The 15841-nt window shown below is 52.3% G+C and overlaps 1 protein-coding gene across 4 annotated transcripts in view; it reads right to left on the bottom strand.

The window, feature by feature from the left end:
* Nucleotides 1–15841, bottom strand: part of ARAP1 (ArfGAP with RhoGAP domain, ankyrin repeat and PH domain 1) — a 68905-nt gene that overhangs the window by 30760 nt on the left and 22304 nt on the right. For all 4 annotated transcript variants that reach the window (XM_042905347.1, XM_042905344.1, XM_042905346.1 and 1 more), the window contains exons 3-4: nucleotides 12513–13064; nucleotides 99–268 (exon numbers count right to left, since the gene is read on the bottom strand). In XM_042905347.1, coding sequence (XP_042761281.1) covers nucleotides 99–268; nucleotides 12513–13021 — 679 coding nt within the window. In that variant the 5' untranslated portion in view covers nucleotides 13022–13064. The remainder of the gene's footprint in view (nucleotides 1–98; nucleotides 269–12512; nucleotides 13065–15841) is intronic.

Here is a 15841-nt window from a genome sequence, read left to right as displayed (position 1 = left end):
CCCAGCAGAAAGTTTGATCCGTGCATCCTTGCAGACTCCCAAGGGGCCCTGATCCCAGGCTACCCACCAGGAACCTCATGCCTGGCTATTGCACTCACCGAACTCTGGGGGCAGGCGAAGAGGCTTCGGGGGGATCTCCGGGGGGCTGGGAGGTGGAGACGGTGGCTGTGGAGGCACTCGGGGGAAGGTGGCCGGGGGCTCCTCAGGCGCTGGCTGGGGAGGGGATGATGGTGGTGATGATAGTAACTCCTCCTCCCTGGAGGGAAGGCTGGGAACAGACCAAAAGTTGGGCACCCAGGGTTAGCTCCAGGTAGGGGAATCACTGGGCTGGCATCACTATGTGACAGAGCCAGGCCTCAAACCCACTGAACTCCCAGCTCACCTGGGCTGTAGCAAAGCTCATTCATTCCACAGACTCAGATGGGAGCCCTCCTCACCTCACTCCCCTGCCCCCAAACCTCCAAGCTCCCCAAGCCTAAAGGAGGCAGGCACCTTCTTTGGCATGTATAAGTTGCCCCTGCATTGCTGTGATCGGGTCACCTATCCCCAAAGCTCTAGCTTTTAGCCACATGTACCCACAGCATCTCCAATCTAGCAGTCCAGAGTGGGCTGCATCCTAGCCTGTGGAGTCAGGGAAGACTGGAGGAAGTGATGCTTGACTTGAGCTTTTTTTATTTTATTTTATTTTTTTATTAATTTTTTTTAATGTTTATTTATTTTTGAGACAGAGAGAGACAGAGCATGAACGGGGGAGGGTCACAGAGAGAGGGAGACACAGAATCCGAAACAGGCTCCAGGCTCCGAGCTGTCAGCACAAAGCCCGGCGCAGGGCTCGAACCCACGGACTGTGAGATCATGACCTGAGCCGAAGTCGGACACTTAACCGACCAAGCCACCCAGGCGCCCCATTGACTTGAGCTTTTAAGGATAAGAAGGCATGTGTTGGTGAGTGGATGGGTTCAGGATCAAAATGGACATCTAAGCCAAGGGCAGAGACCAGAGCCTCAGAAACCAAGTCGTAAGGCCCTGAGTCTTAGGGGTCTCTGGCTCAAGACTACCTTCTCCCTTGCCCCAGACATGGATGCAAACGTGTCCACCTCCTGGGTGCCTCAGACCCCTCAAATTCACCTGATCCCACCAGACTTAATCCCAATATTGTTAACACAAAGCGTCATATTAGTTTCGGGTGTATGATACAGTGACTCAACAATCCTATACAGTACTCAGTGCTCATCACAGGCGTACTCCTGACCCCCTTCACCCATTTCACCCCCCACCCCCACCCACCTCCCCTCTGGTAACCATCAGTTTGTTCTCCGTATTTAAGCATCTGGTTTTTTGTCTCCTTTTTTTGTTATTTGTTTCTGAAATTCCGTATGAGTGAAATCATACGGTATTTGTCTTTCTCTGACTGACTTGTCTCACTTAGCAGTGTAGCCTCTAGGTCCATCCATGTTGTTGCACATGGCGCACAATCTCATTCTCTTTATGGCAGAGTAATGTTCCATTGTATATATAGACCACCTCTTCTTTACCCATTCACCTATCAATGGACACTGAGGTTGCTTCTGTATCTTGGCTATTGTAAATAATGCTACAATAAACATCGGGCTGCATACACTTTTTGAATTAGTCTTTTCATTTCCTGTGGGTAAACACCCAATAGTGGAATTACTGGATTATATAGTTCTATTTTTCATTTTTTGAGGAACCTCTTTACTGTTTCCCACAGTGGCTCCACCAATTTGCCTTTCCACCAACAGTGCACAAGGGTTCCTTCTTCTACACATCCCTGCCATCTCTTGTTATGTCCTTACCGCACTCCTCTTGCACACCAGCTCCCCATCTCTGCTATCACTCCCCCAGAAACCCTTCCCCAACTCCAAGGCCGGGTTCAGGGCCCCCTGAGCTCCCACAGCCTCAGTGCTCTGTGTATCAGTCTCAGCACAGATCACACTGTTCCCTACAGGCTAAGTGTCTCCCGAGTGTCTCCTGGCTTTGGCATCAGATGTGAGTTTGAACCTTGACTCAGTCTTAGTTCCCGTGTGTCCAAGGGCAAGCACCTAGCCCCTCTGAGACTCAGTTTCTTCTTCTGTAGAGGGGGGACTATATCACCGACCTGGCAGAGCATTTGGAGAATTAACCAAGACAAGGCGTGTTTTGTGCCCCCACAGCTGGAACAAGGGACCTAGCCCTAGAGGCCTGGCCCCACCCACTCTCTCTGCCAGTGTCTGGCAGGGGCCAAGGAGGAACATCAGAGTGGGTGGGCAATTGTCTCACTGGTTATTTTCAGCCTGGTTATTGCCCCAACATTCCTGGCAGTGATTGGCAGTGTGCGTTTATCACAAAAGCAAGCAAGAACTGGGGCATGACCATGATGCCAGGCCTTTGTTCCTGCTGTTGCCTCCTCCAGGAATCCCTTCCCCCTGGTCTCTGACCAGAGAACATCCATTCACCCTTTATCTCCAAACTCAAGTTCTGCTTCTCTGAATGCCTTTCCTGACCCCTCTTCCACACTCCCCCAGACCCTGCCCATCTCCCCCTCTGTGACAAGCTTCAGACAAATGATTCCAAATAACATTTTTTAAAGTATCTTCCTCCTTTGTGCCAGGCATTTATACTATGCCAGGACCCGAACCCTGACTCCGCAGTCTATGGGCCTCCTAAGATACATGGCTGTTTCCATATTACCCTGTAGTCTAATGGTCTCCTCCCCATGTGTAGGTCAAGAAGGAGTGAACTCCTTCCCTTTCTTTGAGAGAATCTGACCTTCGGCTCGCTTTCTCACACTGCTCCCCTAGAAACCTGCCGAAGGTGGTATGTCAGCCACATTCCTTGGCAACGTTGCCTTGGACAAAAGTGGCCTGAGCGAGGCACTGCACCTAGACGGGGAGAAATTGTAAGTGGCTCTCAACCCGGTGGAGGAGCTGGAGCTTTGGGCTTCCCTGAACGTGGTGGCTTGTCACTGGCACAACCCATGTAGGAACCCGAAACCACACCTGTGGGTTCGTTAGATGGAATACTGGACTCTTGAATCAAGAGGTTTCTAAGCCAGGGTGGCTCTCACACCTACCTGTCATCTCAGTCCCCCACATCTCCTGGGGGGCCACGGAGAATGGCTCCTGGACAGCTGTGTGAACTGACTGCCACAAGGACCCCACAGCAGAGGAAAGCCCACCACTACCCTGGTGGCCAGCTGTTTCATCTTAAATGCTTCTCAGGGAATCTGATGCCAAGTGGTGCTCATGAGAGCCTGAATGTTTAGCTGGGCCGAAGAAGACCCCCTGGTGAACACTGCACTAGACTGTCTCCCCTACTTGACCCTGAGTGTCTTTAGGCCAGGGGCAGCATCAGACTTGATTTTTTATCTCCACAGCCCAGTGCAGGAACTGGCTGAGTCAACAACAAGAGCATGTTGGGTGGGTGGGTGGGTAAGTGGACACATGAGCAGGTGGATGGATGACAAGACAAGTAAATGGCTGAATGGACAGGTAGGTGGTGACAGATAGGTAAGTGGATAGGTTGCCATTACAGTTGAGAGAAAAGCAAATGAAAGGGTGAATGAAGACCTAGAGACTGAGTAAGTACCCACAGGTCCAAGGGCATGACCCCCAGCTGGTCAGGTGCAATGTCCTCGGAGGCTTCCTGACAGGCAAAGCAATCTATCGCACCCAGCCTGCCAGACTCCAGGAAGAAGGGGCCCTTGGGGGCCTGGCCTGTGATGAGCCAAGAGTAAAACTCCAAGCTGTCAGGTCAGTGCCAGTCAGGCTGGCCCCGGGGAAGTGGGGTCAGGCTCTGCCCCTCCAATGCCAAGAAGGGCTGAGTGGTTCCCTGGACTGACCCCCTCCCCAGGACTGAGAGCCAGCACTGAGGGGAAGGTGGCAACAGAGCATCCTCAGAGCTGAAGAAGCAATGGCCCTCCCATCCCTGGACCCCAGGTGCCCCCTATCACCGTCCTGATCGGCTGCGAGGGACCCGCCCATCTGAAGCATGTGAGTTCCCTGAGGCAGGTGCCACACCTACCTTCTTCACTATGGCATGCCCAGCACTCAGCAGGGATTAATAAATAAATGAAGACCTGGGTTCATTAATTCTTATTAGTTTTCTGTGCGTGCATTATTCCCAGTTGTCTTCATTTACTCATCACAAGGTCTCTATAAAGTATGGCCTACTGTTATCCCAAATTTACAGATGAGGAAACAGGCACAGAGACACAAAGTTAATTTGTCCCGGATCCCACAGCTGGGATTTGCACCCAGGCAGTCTGGCACCACAGCCTGCAAACTCAACCACGGTGTCAAATGAGGCCACAGCCAGGATCTGAGAGCTTCTCTGAGGCTCGCCTCCTTACACTGGCCACCCCAACTCAGCATCTAGGCAGCTCTGGAGCTGCCATCCAAGAGGAAATGTGATCACAACTCTGACAGTCATTGTGACCATGGCAAGAAGGGAGAGGGGAACAGTGCAAAGGGCTCCTCTCCTAGCACAGTCTTTGTAGGAAAATGGCTATGTGCCAAGCAAGTGGGAGCAAGGGGAAACCCACTCCCCCTTCCACGGACCTCCAGGCCTTATTCTATCATCCTCTTCCAGGAACCTTCCTGGCTGACCTCTGCCTGCCTACCACAGGGGACGGGGCCATGCTGAGTCAGGGCCAGGCCAGGAAAGGAGAAGTGGTATCCGGAAGGCACAGCATGTGGGAAAACCCCAGAGGAAAGGATAGTGCCCACAAAGTGCCCCCACCCCAGTTGGAGTCCTGGACGTCAGTGCCTATAACCCTAAGAGCGGCCTCAGCTCCAATCTACAGCTGAGGTCCAGCTGGGATGTTTCCTATTGACCTCTGATCCAACAGATCAGAAGACTGGCCCCAACCCTGAGCCCCAAACATGAGCACATGCTCAGTGGCCCCTCCCTCCAAACCTTTGCTTACACTGCTTGCTTTCTCCACACTACCCTCTATCATCTCAGCCCATGGAAAGCCTGTGTGTACCTAAGAGTACAGCTCAATGGGCCTGTCCTCTAGGGGGCCTCCACCTGCCCCCCAGCCCTGGCTCCCCTGCTCCTTCAGTCCCTTTTTCCTCTATCCAAGTGACATATGGACACATCTGCTCTACTCACTATGCCCATAGCAAGACCAGGCGACTCCTGGACGGGGCAGAGGCTGATCCACCCCAGGATGGGATCACAGCCTGAGGTTTGTTTTATTGGATTGGGGCAAATACACACAGCTGACCTTAAACCTGGGGATTAGGGGACATGTGAGGGTCCCATGTCAGAATGGGTAAGAGTAGGGTAACCACATAATTAATCGTATAAACCAGAACACTTCTGACCGTTAAAAGAGGCACTGTTAGTAACTATGTCAGAACAACAGGTATAAACAGGGCCTGTCCCAGGCAAAATGAGATGTGTGGTCTGTCTAGCTAAGAGGCAGAGCTTTGGAGGGTGCCTGGGTGGCTCAGTCGGTTGAGTATCTGACTTCAGCTCGGGTCATGATCTCATGGTCCATGAGTTCGAGCCCCACGTCAGGCTCTGTGCTGTCAGTTCAGAGCCTAGAGCCTCCTTCAGATTCTGTCTCCCTCTCTCTCTGCCCCTCCCCCTCTCAAAAACGAAAACATTAAAAAAAAAAAAAAAAAGGAGGCAGAGCTTTGGAGCCAGGCTGAACACAGTCAAATCCCAGCTTGACTACACATCAGTTTCTGACTTCACAAAGCAGCTAACTATAGCTCTGATCCTCAGTTTCCTCTCTGATCTGCTTCCAGGCTTACTGACAATTCAGTAAGAAGAGTCATGACCACGGGTCATCAGCACAACTCTTTCACCCTGGCTGTGATGAAAGAGGCTCAGACAGCACAGGCTGGGCCAGGAACCTGCTTCATGGCCTCCTCCCCTAGGGTGGCCCCTGGCTCTCCCTTCATATCTTTCTGTCTACATCAATCTCTGGCCAAAGGAACCAGGCTTCACCATAAGGGCACATGGACCAACAGAGTGAGGCACCCTACATATCTCAGGCTGGCCTTGAACTCATCCCCTGCTCACATTTCAGCCATGCTTACCTGAGCTGCATTCCATAAATGCATACTTCCAGGCTTTGGCATATGTTGTTCCTTCCACCTGGAACACCCTTCCCTGTCCAAATTGTACATCCTCCTCCTCCACTTTGTGCCTCCTCTCATGCTCCAGGCTGGGCTGGGGCCTCTTTGGGGCTCCTCCACCCTCCATACTTCCACTCAGTATAGCTGTGTCTATCAATATTCATTTCACTGAACTGACCTCAGAGGACCAAGGACCCAGGCCTACACCCTGTCTTGGATTCAAGACCTTCCCCCTAAAGTGTCGCACAGGCCTTGGAGAGACCTAGCCCAATCTCAATCCCTGGACTCTCGCCAGCAGGACTGAGACGTGGGATGAGGCCCAATTACCTGAACACATCCATGTCTGACCCTGACTCCCCTCCCCATGGGGGCAAAACTTCCCAGCTGCCCACTTCCTCATTTGTGCCCTGGCTATGAGGGCTCAGGCCTCAGTCCTGTGCTTCTTGCTTCCTCGGTGGCTGCCCCTGTCCTTCCTTCTCCATTATGAGACCCAAAGGTCAACCCCTCCAGCATTCCCCTGCCTCTGTTCTCTTACTTCTGCCCAGATCACAGCATGGAGAGCCCTTGCTGGGCTTTCACTTGGTTAGTGTCTGCACAATGCCTCTCAGCCTCTGCACATGCTGTGAGCCCTCTCAGGCAGGCCAATCTCCCTCCACATCATGACACCACTCAACACAGGGGGTTTTCAGAGGGTATGTATTGATGACTGAATGACCACCACCCCACTCACTTCCTGATCACTAGAGAAGGTCAGAAGCTCCCCTACCCCTCCATAGAGCAGCACCCAATTAACCTGGCACCCACCCTCGCAACCAAGGCTTCATTCAGCTCTTAGCACTTTTTCCTGGAACAACAGCTACCACTTACTAAGTACCCAGTGTGTACTAAGCACTCTTCTGGGAGGCTTTTTCATTTAATCCCCACAATGATCCAGATCATCAGCTCCACTGTACCCAGGACATGCCTCCAGGAGGTCTACTCAACTGCTCCCTCCTCTAAGCTCACACAGCCTGTTGGGTCCTTCATGGAATGCCTACCACCAGGCCTACACTGAGCTTTCCCACAGGCAAGCCGTGCTATAGTGGGCAGGAGGAGACAGAGGCCCAGCCCTCCTGTGGCAGCTAATCATGCTTCCCAGGTCTGGCCCTGTGCTGTTTACTAAGGGCAGCAGGGTGAGGAGGTTTATCCCTGAGGGAGCTCATGACTGTGTTGAGCTCATCCCCCCATCCTGAGTGTCCCGCCCAGGGCTGTCTTAGCAGGAGGAGAAGGTGTAGGTAGGGGTCTGCTGAACACTGTGGAAAGATGAGCCAAGGGCATAGGGTAGGCTGGGTGCACAGACAGGACCTGGTTAGAGGCATCTCTATGTCCCCACTGATCTAAGCACAGGGTTGTTGAGTTCATTAGGGGTCCACAGCAACTGGGGGGAGAGGTCAGCCCAGCCCCCAACAACATAGGCACCCGCCACACTGCTTGCCCTGGGGAAGAGGGGTAGGAACCACACCAACTAAGTGCTAGCCTTCAGTTGGTCTCCCTATTATCCTGAACTCAGTGGGAGGGCAAAGGGGTTCAGGCAGGAGGTTCCCAGAGCCACAATACCCTTGAACTTGACACTGAAAGAAGCCAGAACTGAGGAGACCAGCACCAGGTCCCTGAAGGGTAGACACCCACAGACGGGCAGTCTCTCAGGTACCATGGGCTCCCAGTGGGCCCAGGAGACAGGCTTATGGGAAGACGAGAGGCCTGAAAAGCCCAGGGCAGAGAGAAGGAAAAGAGAAGGGGAAAAAAAGAGAGGGCAAGAGAAAAACAGAAGATGTGGAGAAAGTGAAAGAAGAGAGAAAATTCTGACAGCAAAAAAGGGAGGGGGGCAGGAGTACCACAGAAAACTCTGTCCAGAGGTGACAGACAGACAGACAGGGATTCCTGCCTTCCCAGACCCTCTGAAGGAGCCTCTCCCCACCACCCCCGCCAACAGCCCAGCCCAAAGCTTCCCCTTTCTCACCCTCAGATGTCCACTAGGTCCTGGGCCAGAGGACTCCCACAGCTCCGGCTCGAAAGAGTGCTGTGTGCCTGACCAGGCAGCTCGTCTGACCAGGGCTGGTCTAGCAGACAGCCAGGCCCCTGTTCCCTGGGTGTGTCTGAGGCCGTGTCTGGGTCCAGGTACGGCTCTGAGTGGCTGTGATCACTTATCTGAGAGTGTTTCTGAGTAAAACTGGATCTGTCTGGGAGTGAGTGAGTGTGTGTGTGTGTGTGTGTGTGTGTGTGTGTGTGTGTACATCTAGCTCTAGTCTCCCGTGGCTTCCTGCTCTCCTCCTCCCCCACCCCCTGCAGCCCTGGCCAATACACACTTCCTGAAAACACTGAGAAAGAGAAAAGTCACCCAGAATCCCCTGGGGCAGACACTTCCTCCCCGCCTCCAGCCTGCCCCCCCATCCCAAGTTGGAATGGGACAAACCACCCCGGTGCTGGCAAGCAGGGCCTTACAGAGTAGACACTCAGGAAGCTCTGGACTTGGCTGCTCCTTCCCCACCCCCACAAGGAGGCCCAGAGAGGCTGGGAAAGAGGCTCTTTGAAGGGAGCAAGTTCTGCCCCAGCAACAAGTGATCAGCCTTCAGGAAGACCAGGGATTGGCTGGGCTGCAGGGCAGTTAAGGGTACAGGTGGGAGGCCTTGCAGTGTGATTCCAGCTGGCAGCTGCCCCCTCTGGGCAAATACTTCCTCTTTGAAGGTATCTCCAGACATCTAGGTATTAGAGGAGGAAACTGAGGCCCAGAGCAATCTGAGAGGGGCTCTGTGGAGTGACCCTGGAACACCTGGCCCAGAAATGACCCCTCTGCCACTCGGAAGCAGGCTCAGAGGGTCCACATCTATGATACTTGAAGCTGAGTAGACTGGGCCCCGGCCCAGGAGGCAGGGTCTGACCATTGGCTTCCACTCTGCTGGGCCATGTGACTCTGGGCGTTTCTCATCATCTCCGGACTCATCGGCAAGTTCCCTATTACAAGCTTAAACAATGGTGGGGGTGCGGACCCTGTGAGGGGTGAAGTGGGGTCCTCCCAGGCCAGGCAGAATGGTGAGCCTGGTTCTGAGAATCCTGACCCAGTTGGGTCAGCTCATTTTCTGCCTGCCTCCTCGAAGGCCTCTGCCTTTCTAAGATGTCCGGGCGTGACACAGGTTGCATAGTAGGAAGGGATTTGGGGTGTGAGCGCGGGGCCCTTTAACCCTATGGTCTACTGTCCGGTGTGTGCTGAGGGCACTCTTTGGGTGCTGGGTCAGCATGGGTTGCACACGTGCTCAGCACTGGGCAGTGCAGAAACTCATACAGTCGTCATCGATTCACACACACAACAAGGCACCTGGCACTGTCCCAGGTGTTAGGGACTCAGCACTAAACAAAATCAACAAGAATCTTGGCCCTAACAGAGCTGACCCTAGTGGGCTTTGCAGCATGTGTACACACATTGGCTCACCCCTGGGGCTACGCAAAGAACACACAGCACGTGCACTCACAAATGGACTCGTGCTGTTGGCGTCCCCACTGTGCCAGCACACACGGGCACAGGTACGTGTGCACACGGGCCCGGATGAACTCATACACACACCACTGCAAGTAACCACGGAAATCATATAAATGCCCACTCGCATGTACATCTTAGGATCACAAATGGCCTCCCTTAAAACGTGTGCAGACACATAAATACACAGACACGTGACTACCTTGACAGCTTGCACAAACATGCACACCTATCGGTGCACGCATACCAACCGGCTAGGCATGCCCTCACATGGAGTCACTATCTCAAGAGGACACACATGCACACACAGCAGATAGTTCCCAAATTCCACCGGGGAGGCTGGTGATGGCCTGGAGCCAGGCAGAAATGCTCGCTCAGTCACCACGTGAATCGGTGTAAAAGGTCTTAAGATTCAGAGAGTGAGAACCCCGTTACTAAAGGGTGTAAGCAAGGACCCAAAGGCCATATCAGGAAGAAGGGACTCCTGCAAAGGGGGCAGGAGGAGGCCAGGTTGAGGAGCCTTCCAATGTGCACCATGGAGCCCAGGTTCCATAGGGAGGGGCTGTGAGGGATAGCCAATCAGGCTACATCCTGGTCTCCTCCCTGCCCAGCCTTCACCTGTTACACATACATGAAGTTCCATCTGCAGTGAGTTTTTCTACCACTTGGCTTTAAAGATTTTGTACACCCTGGAAGTCAGAGTGCTAGGACCTGCAGATGTTGACTGACTGTTCCAAATGTCAAAGACCCCAGGACAAGGAAGCCAGGGTTGGCAGCTCACCTCCCATCACACTCTACTTTAAGAAAGAGCCCCCTGTACTGATGGCTCAGAGCCTGGAGCCTGCTTCAGATTCTGTGTCTCCCTCTCTCTCTGCCCCTCCCCTGCTCACACTCTGTCTCTCTCTAAAAAAAAAAAAAACAAATAAACATTAAAAGAAAAAAACAAAACAAAAACAAGGGGCCAGATTACTGAGCATGGCAGCCTGGCCTCCCCCGTAGGTTGGCTAAGTGACTAAGTTCAGACTAAGGCTCTGAGGGTGGAGGCTGGTACCCTGGAGCATAGACAGGACGCTTGCTCTATCCTGCCAAGTCTCCTGAATGCAGATGTCAGTACCAGGAGGGCTATGGAGGCCAAGGAGGGCACCTGATGGAGAAACAGGCCCAGAGGGGCAGCTGCTAATCAGTCACACAGCTAGCTAGGCCTGCCCCTAGGTATTCTGACTCTGAAACAGGAATCCAGGCCTCCACTCCCTCAATGAGGGGTTTGCCTCCTCAGACCTTGAGAATTCCCAATGGACAGGGCTCTGTCTTCTGTCCTTGTTCACCTTCTCCCACCCCCAGAGACAGATGGGCAAACAGAAATAGACAGACACACACACATATTCTCTCTCCCCCCCACCACTCCCCATCCTGTTGATGGAATTAAAAGAAATAAAAACGGCTCATGCATGCATCAGAATGGCCACCAGAGGGCACAATAGTGCCAGGAAACCCCAATCTAAACAGTGAGCCAGGCTCCTAGGGGACCCGAGTATGGTCCCCAGTTGTGTGAATTCAGGAAAGGCACAAACCCTTCTTGTGCTTCCACCAATCAAACCTCAAAACACGACAGCCATGGCTGGGCCTTCAAGGCCCCCTTACTTAATTCTCCTCTCTGTGGTGAAAACTTTCCAGACTCTCCCCACAGGAGCTCCCTGAGCATGCACTTGGCATGGATCCAGCTAGTGCTCCTCTCCCTTCTCTGAGCCTCAGTTTCTCTGCTTGAAAACAAGACAAAAATCCCCCAGAAGGTTTGAGCAACAAGATCATGGAAATGAGGCAGCTAGCACAGTGCCCAACATAGGGACCAAGAGACCTCTCTCTGTACATCCCTTTCTCCTCCAAGAAGTTTTCCCAGATTAGGCTGACTTGGTCCAAGTACTGCAGTAATCTCCATTACACCCGCCAAAGATATATCCAGCACTATCTGGGGATGCTCCCTCCCAGCTGGGCACCCCAGCAAATGGCAGAGAGGGCATCTGTGAAGGAGGTTAAAATGGAACATCCATAGAAGCGGGAGGAAACTCAAGGAAACGAGAAGTACCAGGAGCCAGGAAACGGGGAAAAATTCTGAGGAGGGAGGGCCAATAGGTTGTGGCCTGAGAAGTATCCTCAGGATGTGGGGGCATGTGGCAGGAGCAGTGTGGAGCGGGAGACAGGAGCACAGCACCAGGCCCTGGCCAGTTCTGCTCCCCCAACAGCAGCTCATCATCCTAGACTGTGTCCTCCACATGCTACCTCCTGACTCGGAAGGTACTCCCACCTCCCAGGGCCTCATACTCCCCAAGCCCCAAACTGAACCCAAGACTTCTTCCCTGGGTACACTTCTGTCCCTGGATCCCCAGATCAGGGATGGCACCACTATCCACCCAAGATGGAAACCTGGATGCCATGTGGCTCCCCATGCCCTCTCTGCTAATGTCTAGGCCGTTCCCAAGCCCCGTCCATTCCAGGGCCAATTTCTCATTCCATCTGCCTACTTCTCTCTCCACCCTGTTAGCACAGCCCAAGTGGGGGCCTCTCCTGGGGGCCTGAGCCCTCTCAATGGTCACCCAGCCTCCTCCTCCACCAGTCATCCATCCGATCCAGCTTTCATCCGATCATTCCGCTTGAAACCTTTCTGGCTTCCCACCGGCCTTCACAGAATCTCCCACCAATGCCATCCACAGCCTCACCCACACTCACCCAACAGTTTAGTCCCAGTCTGCTCAGAGTGCCCCAGGATAGTGCTTCCCCCCTCTGGGCTTTATACATGCTGTTCCCTCCACCGAGGTGCCTTTCTTACCCTACTGCCAAAGGCCACAAACTCCCTCTCCACTTTCCGGGATCCTCCACCCATGTTCCTCCCACCAGGGATGGCATCTACTCACCTCACCAGCTGGCGGGGGGTCCCAGTGCGGGGGGGCACAGGCGGAACGTTGAACTCTGCCAGATGCCGCTTGGCAGGCAGCGGGGGCAGCACAGGGTCTGGGGCTGCTGCGGATGGGGCGGAGAAGCAGGCAGGCGGAAGGCAACTCCTCCGGGGTGGGATGGGTGGGGCGGTGGGTAGCCCCTCGTCCTCTCCGGCCGTGGGCAGTGGCTCCGGTGGAGCGGCAGGCACAGGCGGTGAGCGGAAGACATGACGCTTCATGGGCACGGGCCGGGGGGTAGGGCGGGGTGCAGGGCTTGGGGGAGTGTGGGCACGGAGCAGGCCAGCCAGGATGCGGCGGCGGTGACCAGGGAGTAGCATGCCCATGTCCACCAGGCGGGCGTCACTGAGGCCTTGGCACTCGGTGGCCCACACCAGTCCATGCTGCTCAAAGAGCCCAGTGTACTGCTCCAGGTGGAGTGCCCGCAACCACTCAGCCACGGACAGTGCTGCATCCCCGGCCTCTGCCATGGTTCCTGCCAGCAGAGGCCAGCCAGCAGGGCCCTGTCCGGACCTGGAAGAGACAGATGGGCACAAGTAAGAGGTAAGGCTGCCCAGCCACAGCTCCCCGATTAGCAACCCTCTGTGGGTCTCCCATGCCATGGGGTCGAGCACTGTCCTTGAGCTGTCTCCCTGTGCCCCATGTGCCAGGCAAGGCCAGATACTGCCTGGTCCCTGAACACATAGGCTTTTCTCTCTGTCTGAAACCTGCCACCTGCACCCCCGTGGCCTCCTAGCGGCCAGCTCACATCTCTTCCAGGAAGCCCTCCAGGAACCAGAGTTGGTAGCACCCCTGAGCCCCACCCACAGCCTGGGCCACTGCCACAAGGCTAGCCAATGGCTGCGTCTAGCACACACACCTGCCACTGCCCTCAACAGGACCCAGGCAAGGGCCCAGTTCCTTCTGAGGTACCAGTCCCCAGCTGAAGGCCAGGCCCAGGGGCTTAGCAAGTATGAGTGGGATTGAGTGATACCACCGCTGGTCCCCCTGCAGGCCCAGTCTAGGGACTGAACTTCACCCCACCTACATGTCCCTGGAAGAAGCAGAACGCTCCAGGGGGTAAGTCACACCAGCACCACATAGCTGGGGTCCTGGCCCTGTGAATGTGTCACCCTTCCCACTACCAAGGGGGTTAATGTATAGGAAAGAACCATCCATTCATTTGTTCATTTGAGATAGCCTCACACAAGGCAATAGGGACTCGGGTCCCATCCCTGCACTCAAGAGCTCCTGGCCTGGCAAGAGTCAAGAGATAGATGATACAGAGAGAAGACTGACAAATCAAAAGAGAAAAGTCATCAGATCATCTCCAACAGATACTAAAGAAGCATATGATAAAAGCCAACATCCAGTGTACTTACAAAAACAGAAACAGACTGATACTCCCTTAAACTAAAAAATCAGCCCCTTGCTTAATGGGAAAACAATGGCAAAATTTCCATTAAAGTCAGGAATGAAACAAGGATATCCATTTCATGATGATGAGGAGGAGGAGAAGGAGGAGAAGGATTTATTTTTTTATTTAAAAATTTTTTTTTTAATGTTTATTTACTTTTGAGCGGGGGGAGGGACAGAGAGAGAGAGGGAGACACAGAATCCAAAGCAGGCTCCAGGCTCTGAGCTGTCAGCACAGAGCCCGATGAGGGGCTTGAACTCACAAACTGTGAGATCATGACCTAAGCTGAAGTCAGACGCTTAACCACTAAGCCACCCAGGCACCCCTATTTTTTACTTTTTTTTTTTTTTATTTTAGAGAAAGACAGCACATGAGCCAGGGAGAGGGGTAGAGGGAGAAAGAGAATCTCAGGCAGGGTCCACGCTCAATGTGGAGCCCGATGTGGGGCTCCCTGACCCATGAGATCATGACCCTGGGATCATGACCTGAGCCAAAATTAAGAGTCAGATGCTCAACTGACTGAGCCACCCAGGTGCTCAATGATTATTCATCATCATCATCATCATTGTTAATATTCACATTGTTTTGAAAGTTCTAGGCAACAAAAATAAACAAGTATAAAAATTGGGCAGGAAGAGACTATCTATTTATTACCAATTATATAAATTTTTAGTTGGAAAACCCATGAAGGTTAACTAAGAAACTATTACAAGCAATAAAAGAATTAGTAAGTGAGCTGGATTCAAAACTAATATAACAGAATTAATATTTATAGGCCATAACCAGCTAGAAACCAGGATGAAAAGCCTCACTTACGATAGCATCACAGAACTTAAGTCACCAGGAAAAAACGTAATAAGAAATGTGTGGGATCTGTAGAAAGAGTCAAAAAGAAGAGACCTGGACAAATGGAAAGACACAGTATGCTGCCAAGCAGAAGGCATCATAAAGATATTAATTCTCTCTCAGTTAATTTATAAATATGCACAATCCTATTAAATATACACACAACCTATGTAGTGGGGCGGGGGGCAGGGGAAGGGGAGCCAGACAAGTGGATTTGAAAACTCATGTGGAAAAGCAAACAAGCAGGAAGAGCCAGGAAATTTCCGGAGGCAGGGGGTGGAGGGTAAAAAAGGGTAGAGAGTGAGAACCAGCTTCACCACATATTAAAACATATAAAGACATAGTAATTAAAACAGTACATGTTACCAGCATGTGAACATACAGATGAATTAAACAGAACAAAAAGTTCTGAGGTGCCTGGGTGGCTCAGTTGGTTAAGTGTCTGACTCTTGATTTTGGCTCAGGTCATGATCTCATGGTTCATGGGATTGAGCCCCATGTCTGGCTCTGTGCTGACAGTGCAGAGCCTGCTTGGGATTCTCTCTCTCCCTCTCTCTCTCTGCCCTTCTCCTGCACAAGCTCTTTCTCTAAATAAATAAATAAAGAGAGAGAGAGAGAGAGAAGAGAAAGTTTAAAAATAGACCCAAATGCATATAATAACTTAGTGTACAATAAAAGTAATATCTCAAATTAGTACTGAAAAGATGGATTATTAAGTTGTTGGGACAGTTGTGGAACAACCTAGAAACAAAGACCCCTATCTCACACCTTACAACAGGATAAATTTAGATCAAATATTTCGTTATAAAAAATAAAACTATGAAAGGATTTAAAATATCATCTCAGAGACGCAAAAGCCTTTTAGAAATGATACAAACCCGGAAAGATAAAAGAGTAAAATACTGAAGTATATAAAAATCAAACATTCCCACAAATTAAAACGCACCAGAAACAGGGGCACTGGGGTGGCTCTATCAGTTAAGTGTCTGACTTCAGCTCAGATCATGATCTTGGGGTTCAGAAGTTCAAGCTCTGCATTGGGCTCTGT

The sequence above is a fragment of the Panthera leo genome, chromosome D1 (genome assembly GCF_018350215.1).
Source record: "Panthera leo isolate Ple1 chromosome D1, P.leo_Ple1_pat1.1, whole genome shotgun sequence".
Lineage (NCBI taxonomy): Eukaryota > Metazoa > Chordata > Mammalia > Carnivora > Felidae > Panthera > Panthera leo.
Note: the sequence above shows the minus strand (reverse complement) of the source record. Positions and strands in the feature narration are given on the sequence as shown.